Source organism: Aulonocara stuartgranti, assembly GCF_965226115.1.
Source record: "Aulonocara stuartgranti genome assembly, chromosome: 7".
Classification (NCBI taxonomy): Eukaryota; Metazoa; Chordata; class Actinopteri; order Cichliformes; family Cichlidae; genus Aulonocara; species Aulonocara stuartgranti.
The window spans coordinates 42,931,798-42,947,243 of record NC_138945.1 but is presented as its reverse complement, the minus strand read 5'-3'; the positions used below and the strand labels follow the sequence as shown (position 1 = coordinate 42,947,243).

General features: G+C 40.5%; 1 protein-coding gene across 1 annotated transcript in view; it reads left to right on the top strand.

Moving 5' to 3' along the window:
• Nucleotides 1–3,710: 3,710 nt before the first annotated feature.
• lrp5 (low density lipoprotein receptor-related protein 5) overlaps nucleotides 3,711–15,446 on the top strand; it is a 54,463-nt gene continuing 42,727 nt past the window's right edge. Inside the window, exon 1 of the mRNA XM_082541276.1 lies at nucleotides 3,711–4,117. Coding sequence (XP_082397402.1) covers nucleotides 4,033–4,117 — 85 coding nt within the window. The 5' untranslated portion in view covers nucleotides 3,711–4,032. The remainder of the gene's footprint in view (nucleotides 4,118–15,446) is intronic.

Sequence of the window (15,446 nt, the reverse complement as noted above, 5' to 3'; positions counted from 1 at the left end):
TATTTGATGTTTCCAAGCCATAAGTAATAATCTCAGGCTCAGTGTATTTTTTTTTTTTTTGCATGATTATTTGTTATTGAGTGATTTCCATAATATTTTTAGATAAATATTATGGAAATCACTCAATAACAAATAATCATGCCGTTTCTGAAGTTAAATGTCTTTTTTTTTTTATTACTTATGGCTAATAATCTCAGAAATTACAGAGTAGGTAGTACCTGTGGCCTGTTCACAGCTGTGTCATAATGTGTCCCCCATGTACATACATTTGTCTTCCACTGTGTCTTTTGTCCCCTGTGCATCTCCTGTGTCAGTGGGTAAAAGCTTCATTTGTTTTCTCAAATTCATTTTTCCCTCCTTCTTACATTCATATTCATAGATAGATAGATAGATAGATAGATAGAGAGATAGAGAGAGAGTCTGGAAGAGAGTCCTGTCTCAGTCAATTATAGATGATGTGAGAGGGCGGGTGTGTGTGTTTAGGGCACGGATGGCTTGGGGATAGAAGCTCCTCTTGAGTCTCTCTGTCCTTGCCCGGAAGATGCGGAACCTTCTACCAGATTGCAGAAGTTGGAACAGTTTGTTGCCTGGATGGGACGGGTCCTTCAGTATCTGCGCTGCTCTAGTCCAGCATCTCCTGGTGTAGGTGTCCTGAAGCGGGGGGAGAGCAATCCTGCAGCAGCGTTCTGCTGTACGGATCACTCTCTGGAGAGCTTTTTGGTCCTTCACACAGCTGTTCCCAAACCACGATGTGATGTTCTGTGTGAGGATGCTCTCCACAGCGCCTGTATAGAAAATCCTGAGGATCTTTGGAGAGACCCTGAACTTCCTCAGTTGTCGTAGGTGATACAGGCGCTGCCTAGCCTTTTTGGTCTGGACCTGAATGTGGGCAGCCCATGTCAGGTCTGAGGAGATGTGGACACCGAGATACTTGAAGGACTGCACCCTCTCCACTGGAGCTCCATTGATGATAATGGGCTTGTAGTCTCTGTGCTGACCCCTTCTGAAGTCCACCACCAGCTCCTTGGTCTTGCTGACGTTCAGCTGGAGGTGGTTGTCCTGGCACCATGATGCCAGATTCTTCACTTCATCCATGTAGGCCGCCTCATCGTTGTTGGAGATGGCACCCAACACCACTGTGTCGTCAGCAAACTTCACAATGGTGTTGGAGCCATGGGTGGCCACACAGTCTGAAGTGTAGAGGGAGTAGAGCAGTGGCGAGAGGACACATCCCTGAGGTGCTCCTGTGTTGATGGTGATGCTGTTGGAGAAGCACCTGCCCACCCTCACCACCTGAGTTCTGCCAGTGAGGAAGTCCAACACCCATGCACACAGACGGCTGTTAAGTCCCAGATCCCTGAGCTTTGTGAACAGTCTGCAGGGCACTATTGTGTTAAACGCTGAACTTTAATCACCAAACAGCATTCGCACATAGTTACCCTGTTTCTTGTCCACGTGGCTGAGGGTGGTGTGCAGGACGTGGGCGATGGCATCCTCTGTGGATCTGTTGGATCGGAAGGCGAACTGCAGCGGATCTGTGGTGTCTGGGAAGGAGGAGGAGATATCGTTAGACTGGTGTACGATATTTCTTTAACTAGTCGATGATTACATGGCTTACTTGCTTTTGCGTTTAAAACCAAGAACATTTGGGGACGACTGAGGTATGCTGCAATACATCCTGGAAGTCAGTTTGATTAATAAAAAAAAATGCTTGGAGTCCAGACAAAAACAAGCTAGAGTTCTTGCTTAATTTGAATGGTTGTTTGGTTACTTTAATTTACAAGGTTATCCTGTATCAACATAAGTGTATTTAAGAAGGGCATCATATTCTGTCATGACTGACAGGGTGAGGTTTGTTAGAAGGTTTTGCTGTCACTGTCCCTACTAAGGACAGTCGCAAGATTAGAGCACTCTGTTGGCATTAAGGGCACTGCCTTGGACTGGTTCAAATCTTACCTCTCCAATCGGCTTTCTTCGGTACATCTGGCCTCATCTTCCTCTTCCCCTGTACCTGTTTGCTGTGGTGTCCCCCAGGGTTCTGTGTTAGGCCCGACCCTTTTCTCACTGTATATGCTTCCTTTAAGTGCTATCTTTGAGAAATACCACATTGCTTTTCACTATTATGCGGATGACATCCAGATTTATTTTGAGTTACATGATGATCTCGCTTTATCTTTGAATAACTTTCGTGAGTGCATGAGTGAGGTCAAGAAATGGCTGTTGGCAAATACTCTTATTCTCAATGAAAAAAAGACTGAAATCGTGATTTTTGGCAGTAATGCCCTTCGCGCCAAACTTCAAGATGCCTTTGGCTTTCTTACTAGTTCTTTCTCTGATACTGTCAGGAATCTGGGTGTCTTGTTTGACAGCTCCTTTAAACTTGATAAACAGGTGTCTGCTGTTGTCAGATCTAGTTTTTATCAGCTTCGTCTCATCTCCAGGGCCAGACACTATATCCCGTATAATGACTTAGAAAAGCTCATTCATGCTTTTGTAACGTCAAGACTAGATTACTGTAACTCACTCTATTCTGGTCTCCATGCTACCCTTCTACATAGATTACAGACAGTTCAGAATGCTGCGGCTCGTATTCTAACTAAAACCAAGAAGTTTGACCATATTACTCCGGTTCTTGCTGAGCTGCATTGGCTGCCTATCAAATACCGTATTCAATTTAAAATTTTGCTGCTTACTTTTAAAATCATCAATAATACTGCACCAACCTATCTTAAGGAACTTTTAAACCCTTATGTCCCTGCCAGGGCTTTAAGGTCATCCTCGCAGTTATTGTTAGTTCAGCCCAGATCTCGGTTGAAATCTAGAGGCGATCGATCGTTTGCCTTTGCTGCACCTGAGTTATGGAACAGCCTCCCGATTGGCATTCGGGAGTCTGATTCTATTTTTTCTTTTAAAGCACGCCTTAAAACTTATCTTTTTGAACTTGCCTTTTCTACCCGTTAAATGCTGACTGTTAACTGCGACCTATTGCATTAACTTTTACTATTCCTTCATTCTTGGTGTTCTCTATCATGCGGCACTGGGTCTGTTATAATCTATGTGCTGCAGTCCATTTTATTAGTGGCTTTCTACTGTGAACATTGTCTGCTGTTCTTATTATTTTTGATATTAATGCTCTTAATTGTATTATTTTATTGTTTTTCTGTAAAGCACTTTGGTATGCCTAGGCTTTTAATGTGCTCTATAAATAAAGGTTGTTGTTGTTGTTGTAAGGACACATTTAATGATTTTTATTACTTATTAACTGGATAATTTATTACTTATGAATAACAAAATCGGCAAATCCATTAAAAATTCCTGTAAGTGTAGGCTAAAATGACCTGTTGCAGCATGTCTTTTTGCAAACCTATGAAAAAAAGTCAGCTTTATTTCCAAAAAAATCAGTTGCAGCTGATATTCAATCAAGTGATTTTTTCATTTGCTATCATCTTTAATGACGTGGATTATTAGCATACACAGAGAAATCCAGGTTATTTTAAGTGTCTCGCCCCACTCGACATAAACAACAAGTGGAAGGAGTCTCTTAACTAGTAATTTCCTTTGTTTCATCCTAGTTTTACAGAGGTTCACTTCATTTAAAAGTCATACTTTACATCTTGTTTTAGAATTTCATGTGCAGGGACATAAAAGTCTGTCCTTAAAGCAACAGAGCAGCGTTTACTCTAACTGCTGTCCAACATCTGATATTTCTGACATTTACACAAAAGTCAAATTAGTAAGAATAAAAAATGGGACAGGCTCGTGTTGAGTGACGTAATTCCACGCCCGCCTGCCCTTTCTCTCAGTGCGCGAGCTCGAGAGTCCAAAGTATAAAGTAGCGCGAGCGCCTTAAGTGGGACGGGGTGGGGGGGAATGTAGTCGATAGCGGAGGACACACAGAAGCGCACACTCCTGCATGCAGCCACATCTGGCGTTACAGTGGAACACAGACCATATGTGTACATGTGAGCACTGAGGAGTGGAGGGCTTCACAACTCGACTGAGGAGTAAATATAAGAAAATGGACCCGGAGTTATGGATTTAAAGTGCAGAGGACTTGAAATGGGCGGTCTACTGCTGGCGTTGCTGCTCTGGAGTTGCCTTCTGTCGGCGGTTGACGGTACGTTTACTTTTTGTTCACAACATGGATCCTCAAGAAAGGTGGAAGCACGAAAGCTGATAAGAACACTGGTGAACACGGTCCGAGCCTGCCGCGCATTTGTGCACTTCACTGCCCTCAAATGTTACCACATTTGGTCAGTCTGAGTCTAGCAGCGATTTCTTGTGTCAAACTTTAGATTTTTATATCCCAAGGGCAAACCAACACAATGGAAGTCTTTAAACTTTGAATTGGTGTTGGCGACACGCTCTATGAGAGGGATTGTGTAACCAAACGGACCCCTGCTTTCCCCCTCAGTTTTACAGCCGTCACAGTTACAGGAAAATAAATTAACTTTAAAGTCAGCCTGGCTGTTTTGTCGGGCCTCGGTAGCTCCATTCGTGCTCGGTGTCGGATGTCAGCCAGTCTTTCTTCTGTAATGGTGCAAATACGCCGGTATGTTTATTTGAGAAAGAGCACACCAGAGAACCAGGCAAACATTTTCCAATGAGGATCGATGTCTTTATAAGCATTCCCTTCTCCACCGCCTGAATTGCGCTATTACTATTTAATCGCCTGAAACGGCTCAGCGAGAGGCGGAGCTTAGTTTTCTCTCATATGGATACATTTTTGCAGGTCCTGGTGCTTTCTATGCGGCCACTTACAGCTCAGGCATATTATTTCATGCTCCAATACTTCATATAAAATTTACTTCTAAAAACTCTAGCTCCCTTTAAGCTCACTCAATTGTTTTTTTAAGGTACAGATAAGACCAATTCCAGATTTGTTGATGAAAGTTGCAATCTTTGATTTTCTACTTTCCGTTAGTGTCACCGGGCCACTGACTCAAAGCTAGTTATAACTTTGCATAACAATAATTTACATAAGAAGAATGACCAAAGTGGAGGCTATCTCTGACTTCATTCTAACTTAACAGTTTGAGCTATATGCCGCACCTACTCAGCTATTTTATCATTACAATTTTACTGAGTCAGCTACCTCATGTCGTCACTGAGCTGGTTAGCTGGTCAATTATGTGTTAAAAGAATCTTACTGGTTTTACTACTCAAACAAAGAGCATGAAGTGTAGTTGCTGACTGTGTAAATGTATATTATGAGGTTCAAAAAAACAAAATGTGTCCACAGTATTTGTGTTTGTTGGATTGTGTATAGCCCTCAAGCACACAATAGTGACATTTCTTAAGAACTTATCGTTCTTAATCCTTGACTAGATAGTAGATAATAGAGAACCGACTGAAAGGCACTGTATTACTGACTCTTCAGATTTCATCATTCCTTTTTATGATCGCTAAGTAGCTCATACGCTTTCTCTGAGTTATTTTTGATAAACCTTTAACCAAACACAGCCAGAGAAAACGCAGTAAATACTCACTCATTACTTATTACTCCAACTACTGCCAACCTTCTAGTAGTAAGTCCTTCATGATTACTTTACAACTGTGGTATTAGGTAAGGAACAATTCTCAGCTTGAGAGCTGGGTGAGTAATTTTCTTTTCTTTTAGTTTTCACTTCACTTTAACCGTAGAGAAAGCACAGTGCCTTTTATTTAATGACATGTAGCTAACAGCAATAATTATTTTAAAGGTTAGGGACTAAAAAACAATGTCGTGGTTTAATAGTTGATAGAAAATAAAATAAATTGCGGCAGTATATAAAACATGCATTTTATATTATTCATCTGCAGCACTTAAATACTACAAACCTGTTAATGCATCCAGTAAACTGCTAATGAAGCCTAATTTGTGAGCAAAATTAATTCTTTAAACACATTTTTTTTACTAATATTTACATCGTTTTCATTCAGTAATCTTTCAACAGAGGTCCTCTAATTCTGTTCAAGTATGTTTAAGTTGTATTTTGCTACTTTTTGCCTGAGCACCACTGTGTCATTGTTATAATTTAACTGTCCTCTTATTTAAAGTGAAGCATGTTTTGTTAGGACTTCAGTTTTTTCTTAACAGTTTTTTTTCTAACAGCACAGTAGGCCAGTTGAAAAATTCCTTAGGCCTGTTGTACTATTTTCAAATGAAATCTTTCACACACTTTCAGCTGTGTCATAAATGGTAACAAAGTCCAACAAGAACCTGTTGCTCAAAGTAACATATTTATCTTGTACCCTTGAGAAAGCATGACACTATTCATTATCACTTACAGTTGAACAGAGTAATGTCAAATTAACCATTAACCATAAGAACATTCATCCAAGTCATGTATATGTTTCCTACAGATCCACATCTAGGATGTATTTGTATGTGCATGAGTCTATGCCTTTCAAGAAAATCTCTCATCCTGAACTCAGTTTCTCCGGTTTTGGGCTTCAACTGTCCTTGTTTAGCTCTTTACCCTTGGTAACCATGAACCCCTTCACCACCTGCCGCAGGTTCTTCTTAGTGTGGTGCTTAGCAGATTTCCAGAGGAAAACAGTTGGAGCTGACATACACAGAACCACAGGATGAGATCCTTTCTGGGAGGCCACTGAAAGACATAGAGGACTGCCACAATAGCAACATTAGCTACAGATTATGTAAGATAATATACCTGGCTGGCCACCCAGGCATAATAAGTACACTCCAAGTGTAGGAAACACTGAGATAGCTTTGCCTGTTAGGAACATAACTATTAATATGGTGATTGACAATAGAATATAGCAATATTTATACAGAGTATCAAGCATTCCATAGTTAGCATTTTGCAGCACAGCAGTGATTGTGTATTAATTCAGTTCAATTTTATTTATATAGCACTAGATCACACCTTGATAATGATGAATTACAGTAGTCCAGCCTAAAACTAGTTTTTCCGCATCGCCCTGAGAGAGGAGATTTCTAATGTTAGAGATATTGCACAAATTGAAGAAAGCAGTCCTACATATTGGTTTAATATGTGCAATGAAGAACAAATCCTGGTCAAAAGCTACTTTCAGTCTTTTCCTCACAGTGTTACTGGAGGCCAAGGTAATGCTGGCCTCCAGTAAGCATGTGGTTAGACACCATGTTTCTAAGATTTTTAGGGACAAGTACATTAACGTCAGTTTTATCTGAATTTAGAAGCAGGAAATTAGAGTCTATCTAGGTCTTTATGTCTTTAAGACATTATTTCAATAATTGGTGGATGTTATCAGGCTTCTTGGTTGGGTATCATCTGCATAGCAGTGAAAATGTATGCATTGCCTTCTAATGATACTACCTATGTGAAACATGTATAATGTAAACAGAATTGGCCCTAGTGCAGAACTCTGTGAACTGCATAATTAACCTTAGTATCTGAAGAGGATTCTCCATTTACATGAACAAATTGGAGTCTTATACATACGTATAATTCCGATCACTGTGGTGCATTACCTTTAGTCCACTGTAGGTGCAATACCATGCAAGTGTGTGTATGCTGACAGGTATCCTTATGAAACTGTAAGAAGAGATGAATGGCACTCATATCTGATGTTTAAAATGTTTTAGTACGGACCTCTGCCTGCGCTGAAGCAATTCAGTTCAAATCAAATCAGTTTTATTTATAAGGTGCCAAAACACAACAGCATTCGCCTCAAGGTGCCTTATATTGCAACGTGAAGACCCTACAATAATACAAACCAAAAACAGCTAAATCCCAGCAGCAACAATACAGCTACATTTATAATACTGTTGTTCTCATTCACATGTTTTTTGTGTTTCTGTTGTCAGACATTATGACAATATTGGATGGAAAATGAAATGCTGCTGTAATTGAACCTCATAAATGCCACATGCTAACAAGTTACTGTGGCACAACATCGAAACTGTTTTATGCTTAAGTTGTGAGGATAAAAAGCGGATGATCACAGTTGAAAACAGCTAGGCTGTGTGTTTTGCCAATATTCACAATTAATATAAAGAAGCTTTCAGGCAACAACTTTGGGACCTCTCTGGTGTGGCATACATCAGGGTTTTGCAAATCCACACTTTAACACCAAACTCATGTTCTGAGATTTACAAGTTAGGATATGCTTGATCTGTTACTACTAAAAAGTTGATGTGATTTCCAGCCTTGCAAAAACTCACTGAATGAGATGCATTAGAATATGAGAAGTGAAGGGAAAATGGTTTAAGGGTAGGAAGGGAAATCTGAGGAGCTAAACGTGAGGAGAAGGGGTATGGTAACAGCACTGAGTAGGAATGAAAGTACTGGGTTTATAATAATAAACTTTATTTATAAAGCACACTTAAAAACCAAGGGTATGCCAAGGTGCTTAACAAGTAAAATAGAGTATAGGAGGAGGATAATAGAAATAATAGAAATAGGACCAAAGCAAGTACTAAATATGCAAGCAGATAACTGTCACTAATACATAGGAAAGCAACAGGTACAGAGCAAACAAGAATTTAAATGAGCATAAAAGTGCGTGATATAAAATCATAAAAGAAATATTAACTAGAGGGAAAGGCAAGATTGAATAAGTGGGTTTTTAATCGTGATTTGAACAGTGCAATGGAATCAGATGCGCGGAGGTCGAGAGGAAGGGTGTTCCACAGTACCGGGGCAGCCAGAGCAAACGCACGGTCACCCCGAGACTTCAGTCGAGATCTGGGTTGGGTCAGAAGTAGTGGAGTAGCAGATCTGAGTGTTCTAGCAGGAGTATGTGGTTTGAGAAGTTCACTAAGATAACTTGGCGCTAATTTATTAATAGTTTTGAAAGTAAGAAGTAATATTTTAAATTGAATACGGTACTTTATGGGCAGCCAATGCAGGCTAGCTAGGACAGGGGTAATATGGCAAAATTTCCTGGTACCTGTTAAAAGGCGGGCTGCTGCATTTTGGACTGTTTGCAGTCTAAGAAGAAGAGAAGAGGGAAGACCGTAGTACAAGGAGTTACAATAATCCAACCTGGAGGTCACAAAAGCGTGAATAAGCTTCTCCAGGTCCTCATGCGGAACATAATGCCTAGCCTTAGAGATAAGGCGCAGTTGGTGGAAGCTAGATCTCACTACAGCAGACACTTGCTTATCGAGTTTGAGCGAGCTATCCAGCAGTACACCCAAGTTACTGACATAGTCACAAGAAAAACTAGCAAAGGAACCCAGGGCAGCACAGAGTTGGGCACGAGGGATTTTACTGTTGAACACCACAATCTCAGTCTTCTTATCATTTAAAACGAGGGAATTACTCAGGAACCATTCTTTGACCTCCCGCATGCATTCTTGAAAGTAGTGCAGGGACACAGCAAGGTCGTCAGTAAGTTCAAAATAAATCTGTATGTCATCGGCATAACAGTGGAAGGCGATATTGTATTTTTCAAAGATTGCACCTAGAGGGAGCAAATACAATGAGAAGAGAACAGGGCCTAAAACTGATCCTTGAGGCACACCACAACAGACCGGAGCGGAGGAAGAGGAGAAGGTGCCTAAGTTAACTGATAAGGATCTATCAGCGAGGTATGATTTAAACCAGTCGAGGGCAGTGCCTCTAATACCCACAGTGTGCTCAAGTCTTAGTAATAAAATGTTATGGTCTACCATATCAAAGGCCGAAGAGAGGTCCAGTAAAACTAGGACCATAGAGCGTCCAGTATCAGTGGTTACAAGAATATCATTAAGAACTCTAACCAACGCTGTTTCAGTGCTATGCAATGGCTTAAAGGCAGATTGAAATTTCTCAGCAATATTGTTTGTGTCCAAGTACGCCTGGAGCTGGGAGAGAACTAGTCTCTCCAGGATCTTGGACAAGAACGAAAGCTTAGAGATCGGTCTATAGTTTGAAAGGTCATAACAGTCAGAATTTCTTTTTTTAAGAATCGGGTGGACTACAGCATGCTTTATGACTTTTCGTGTTTGCATTAGCCTGGTTGGAGACTCTATGCTGTTTGGATTTTGTAAAAGCCTGATGTAACAAATGGAGAGAAAAGAAGAGCGGGAGAAGTAGGTAGGACGAAAGAATGAGAGAGAAAATAGGAAAGAACTCGCACAGGTGGAGACAGAGGAAGTCTGTGGCAGTCTACCTTGATTTCTCTGGGGTCCACTCTCTAACACACATGCACACACTAACCATGTTCCCCACTCTTATCATGCACATTTTTCTCGTCCCGATTGGGGAGGTGTGAAGAAAATCTCTTCCTTCCTTTTAGCCCTTCACCAAACACACAGACGCCTTTGTTGAGATGGGTTCTGATAAGAAGTAAAGTGAGGGGGGCCTGCTGGCTTTCTCCAGGCAGAACAAAACAGGAGAGCTGAGAAGTTGTGTGTGTTCATTTGTGCATGAGCGTGTATGCATGGAAAAGAGTTCAGCAGTGCATTGCCTACTCCTTCAAAACTTCTTTTGGAGCCCTTCTTTGTTTTCAAGCCCCCACCCCCAACACACACACACACACACACACACACACACACACAGGCATACCCTGTCTTTCTCAGGACTTCTATGACTTGACTGACACTGGATTCATAATGTACTGATTCAGACTTAACACACACTGCTGGCTGTAGGATCACAGAGAGACTTGGTCCTTACTTGGAATCTGCCACAGGGCGTTGGCATCTTATAATATAAATAAACAGTTTTCCAGTGATGGAATCATCAGGAGATTTTTGATGCCCTGCACCTTTAGTTTGATCCTACTACGTAAAGTCATGGTGTAGGATCTTTCAGAACTTTTTATTAGGGGTGACAGTATAAAAGATGTATGTAGCTTTTGGGCCTGAAAGGTAAAGCTAGTGCAGAAGTGCCTTAAACCTGCCTGTTGTATAGAAAAAGTTAAATAGAGGTCTTTGGGAAAATAGATCTTTAGAGACTTTCCTGATGAGTTTACGGGCTGATTTGCTGTTTCGGAGGAGGATTATCTGGGGTAAAAATTTAGTCAAGATATAGCGTGGTCATTACATTAAGTGTTCTTCTTTGGGTTTTGGCTGCTCGCTTTAGGGATCACTACGGTGGATTCATTAGATCCTATTCATAGCATCCTCCTCTGTTACACCAACCCTCTGCATAACATCCTTTACGACATCCACAAATCTTTTTTTTTGGTCCTCTTCTTTCCCTCCAGCCTGGCAGCTCTGTATTAAAATTCTTTTCCACACATGTCCAAACCATCTCAGCCTTGCTTCTGTAATTTTGCCTGAATCCACTCAACCTGAGCTGCCCCTATGACATCCTCATTTCTTAACATTAGAGGTGGCAAAAGTACCTTCATTCTGTACTTAAGTAGAAGTACAAATACTAGTTTTAAAAAAATTACTTTAGTAAAAGTTGAAGTAATGTTCGTTACTCAAGTAAAAGTAAAAAAGTACAGGCTGTGAAATGGACTCAAAGTAAGAAAGTAGTATTGTAGGCAGCTTGAGTCAGAAGAAAAAGAAAAACATATTTTCTGTTGCCTACATTATAGAGGGTGACTTTGCCTCTAAACAGGAAAATGAGCACAGTCACGGGTTACAGTGGGATTCAACCCTAAAATCAATTGTAGTGGCTCAGCGCAAAGAAAAGAATCACTACTCACAATAATAAAAACTGAGAGCTTCAGTAGATTTTGTTAGTGTACAAGCTGTGATCAGCTGACCTGCTGCCCTTTGTGGATTTATAAACTTGAACCAGATGTCAGCAGATGTTTCATGAGTTGTCCTGGCCAATTTCCATTCTATGTACTAACAGTACACTGTTTATGCTGTCTTCATATTAGACAGTATACAGCTGGTATGAAGCATCATCAGCTAAAGTTCATATTAGCCAATGCTACATTTCATGTAATCAAACTTTAACCACGACCGCACAGCCACTGTGCACCAGTCCAACACACTGTTGTTTACTTTAAACCCATCACAGTACAGCAAACTAACCTGTTCATTCTGCACTAACCTGCAGAGTATATTCATGCAATCTTTAAATAATACAGTTAGTCTGCCTTACTGTTTTGCAACATGTTTCACAATATGAAAAAACACAATTTCATATATACAGATGCAATATCTGATTTACCGATCACAACCACATTGACTTCCTCTTACAATCATGAGCTCTTCACAATAAAACAGAATACTTCAAAAAGTGAACCATATGTAATGCAAATGCTCTTTTAAACTTATTAAACACATTATACTAATATTAAAAAAATATCCCCAAATTTTTCAGAATGTAAAAACGCCTGAAAGGAAGCAACTCGAACTGACCTCTGGCACATCTGGGCCAAAACTTGGCATTAGTATCCCTCTCGCTCAGTGATTCTGCGGGTTAGGTTCACCTCCCATTTATGAAGCACATTGAGGAAAATAAACAGCTGAATCAGGAGTTCATTCCAGAAATGTACCAGGATGTCAGGAATTACACGTGGGGCGATCGTGGCTCAAGAGTTGGGCGTTCGCCTTGTAATCGGAAGGTTGCCGGTTCGAGCCCCGGCTTGGACAGTCTCGGTCGTTGAGTCCTTGGGCAAGACACTTCACCTGTTGCCTACTGGTGGTGGTCAGAGGGCCCGGTGGCGCCAGTGTCCGGCAGCCTTGCCTCTGTCAGTGCGCCCCAGGGTGGCTGTGGCTGCAATGTGGCTTGCCATCACTGATGGGTGGATGACTGGATATGTAACGCGCTTTGGGGTCCTTAGGGACTAGTAAAGCGCTATATAAATACAGGCCATTTACCATTTTACACTAGTGGACCCTGGTGGCAGATCACTCAGACAGACACAGCTGCAGTGAAGGCAGGTTTATTTACAGTGAGGATGAAATGATAAACAGAACACTGGAATGAGAACGAGAAACTCGAACTGTTTGCCACATGTTTACTGCAGTCTTGGGCGAGGTATGTAAGGATGGAGACTGAAACGGGGATGGCTTGGACCAGTGGCAGTGCAGGTGAGCAGGGAGGCTGAGGTCTGGAAGAGAGGAACTGAGGTAGTACGGAAAGGTAGGCAGAGATCACAGGCTGAGAATAGCTGGGCAGTGAGCGTCACGATCCGTGAATGTCCTGCTAATCAAAGTTCTACATAATAGACAGTTGACGTGTTACCACTTAAGACTGAGACAATAATCCAACACCTGAGAGCTGTCCAGCTGCTCCTCAAATAGCCTGCTAGATGACGCATCGGAGAAACCCCCGATTTGTTTATAAAAAAAAGAGACTAACATAGTTAACAGTGACAGACAGACAAATCTCACAACTCACTATCAATATTGCTGTTTTTTTCTTTTGCTGTCAGTTGGTTTTTTGTTGTTGTTTTTTATCTTGTTTCGCAAGTACTTTCAGCTAGCAAGAACTCTCCTTAGAAAATCCAGTTTTTACTTTTTACTATTTCTTCTGACTTTTGAGAATCAAGATTGTGAATGCCACTCAAGTTCTTCCAAATTAAACTCACTTATCCATGTCTTTGTGGACCTTGTTTTGTGTACTGGTGCACAGTCATGTTGGAACAGGAATGGGCCATCCCCAAACTGTTCCCACAAAGTTGGGCGCATGAAATTGTCCAAAATGTCTCGGTATGCTGAAGCATTAGGATTTCCTTTTACTGGAACTAAGGGGCTGATCCCAAATCCTGAAAACCAACCTCATACCATTAACACCAAGCTTTACAATTGATACTATGCAGTCAGACAAGAAGACAAGTATCATTCTCCTGGCGACTGCCAAACCAAGACTTGTCCATGTGAATGCCAAATGGAGAAATGACATAAAACATAAGTTTTACTTGATATTTATTCATAGATCCACTGACCTTTGTTTCCAGTAAACACAATTCAGGATCTAATGGAATATTAATCCCCATAATATTGGTGGTACTATAAAGAGTGCAGGAAAGAGTGTACCCTTGTACAAAGCCAGATTCAGTGGTGGAAGGAACCACCTTCTACATCACATCTAAAACACATTTCTGAGATTTCAGGTTTGGATCTGGATCTACAGTTGGTGAAGGAAGTTGTAATGTGACAATTCAGCTATTCCAGCATAAATCTGATCACAGATGGTCATCAGTTCTTATGCTTAAATCTTTGTTTAAATCTGACATTGCATGAACCTGTTTAGGTTCATGCAAACAGAGCTTTGGACTCTATAATAGAGAATATGCTTTGGGAATACATTTTTGTTCTGTCTCCAGTTGAACAAGTTTACTTGCTGGTTTCATGCATCCAGAATTTCCAGTCTAAGCATTTTGTGAATGTCATACCAGATTTGAATTAAGTGCAACAGATGTTATGATGATGTTATCAGATTTTCTAGGTATTTGTCAAGTACGGTCCTGTGGCAGTCAGGATGAGGACCCAAATGCAGGACTCAAAACTTAAAAGAATTAACTAAGGGAGGCAGCTTTAATTAAGGGACCATGACACTATTAACCTAGATATTCATTTATAAACAAATTCACTGCCAACTTTCTCTTTCAAAGAATCCTGATCCATCTGAGTTCACACACGGATCTATCAGCCTAAAAGAAAGATGAGATAAATTTCAACTGAGCAATTAAATAAACTTTTTTAAAGTTGGGTAGTTGAAGCCTCCCCATATTTATGATCCCAAGTTAACTTTTCAAGGGAGACTCTTAATGATTTACCCTTTCATAGAAACTGTCTGACATAATTATTGATTCTTTTGAAAAAAAAGAAAAAAACTTGACTAAAAAGAATTTTACAGTCTTGGTAAAATTTAAATTTTGACACAATTAACCCTCCCAATCAAGTTAATTTGCATTCTGAAATACCAGTGGAGGCATTAACCAATGTCTGTAGCCTAACGAGGAACTTACCAGGGTAAGTGTTTTTGTTTCTGTGATCTATTTCAAAGCCTTTTATATCAGGATCCCATCTGATTGACCTTATCAAAGGCTCAACAGCTAAAACAAATAGTGCCGGAGACAGAGGACAACCCTGTCGACTTGACCTGTTCAGCTGAAATCTGTGCATTAGTGGAAGCCTTCGCCCGGGCCTGAACAAATATGGCCACTCCAGTCTGTCAGAGGCTTTTTGGCATCATGAGTTACTGCTGTACTGGGCTGTACTGGGATTTTGAAAGATGGACACTGTTAAAAAGGTTACATAAATTGTTAGATAGTGAGCGATTATAAATAACTACATTTTGATCCTGGTATATCAGGCGTGGCAAATACTTACCAAGCCTGTTAGCCAGTGCCTTAGAAGTGAATTTATAGTCTGTGTTCATAAAGAAATAGGCGATATGATGTGCATTTTGTTGTGTCAGCAGCCAGTATGTTGAAATTCCTTTACAGGTTTAGACATTGCTTTGTTCAATTCTTATATTGTTTGCATTTGCATTATATATTTTTAATACTTTTTGTTAATGATATTATTTGACCTTTCAAATATGCTTTTAATGTGTCTCATAGTATAAAGCTGTTGGGAGCGGAAATGCGATTCATTTCACAGATTATTTTAA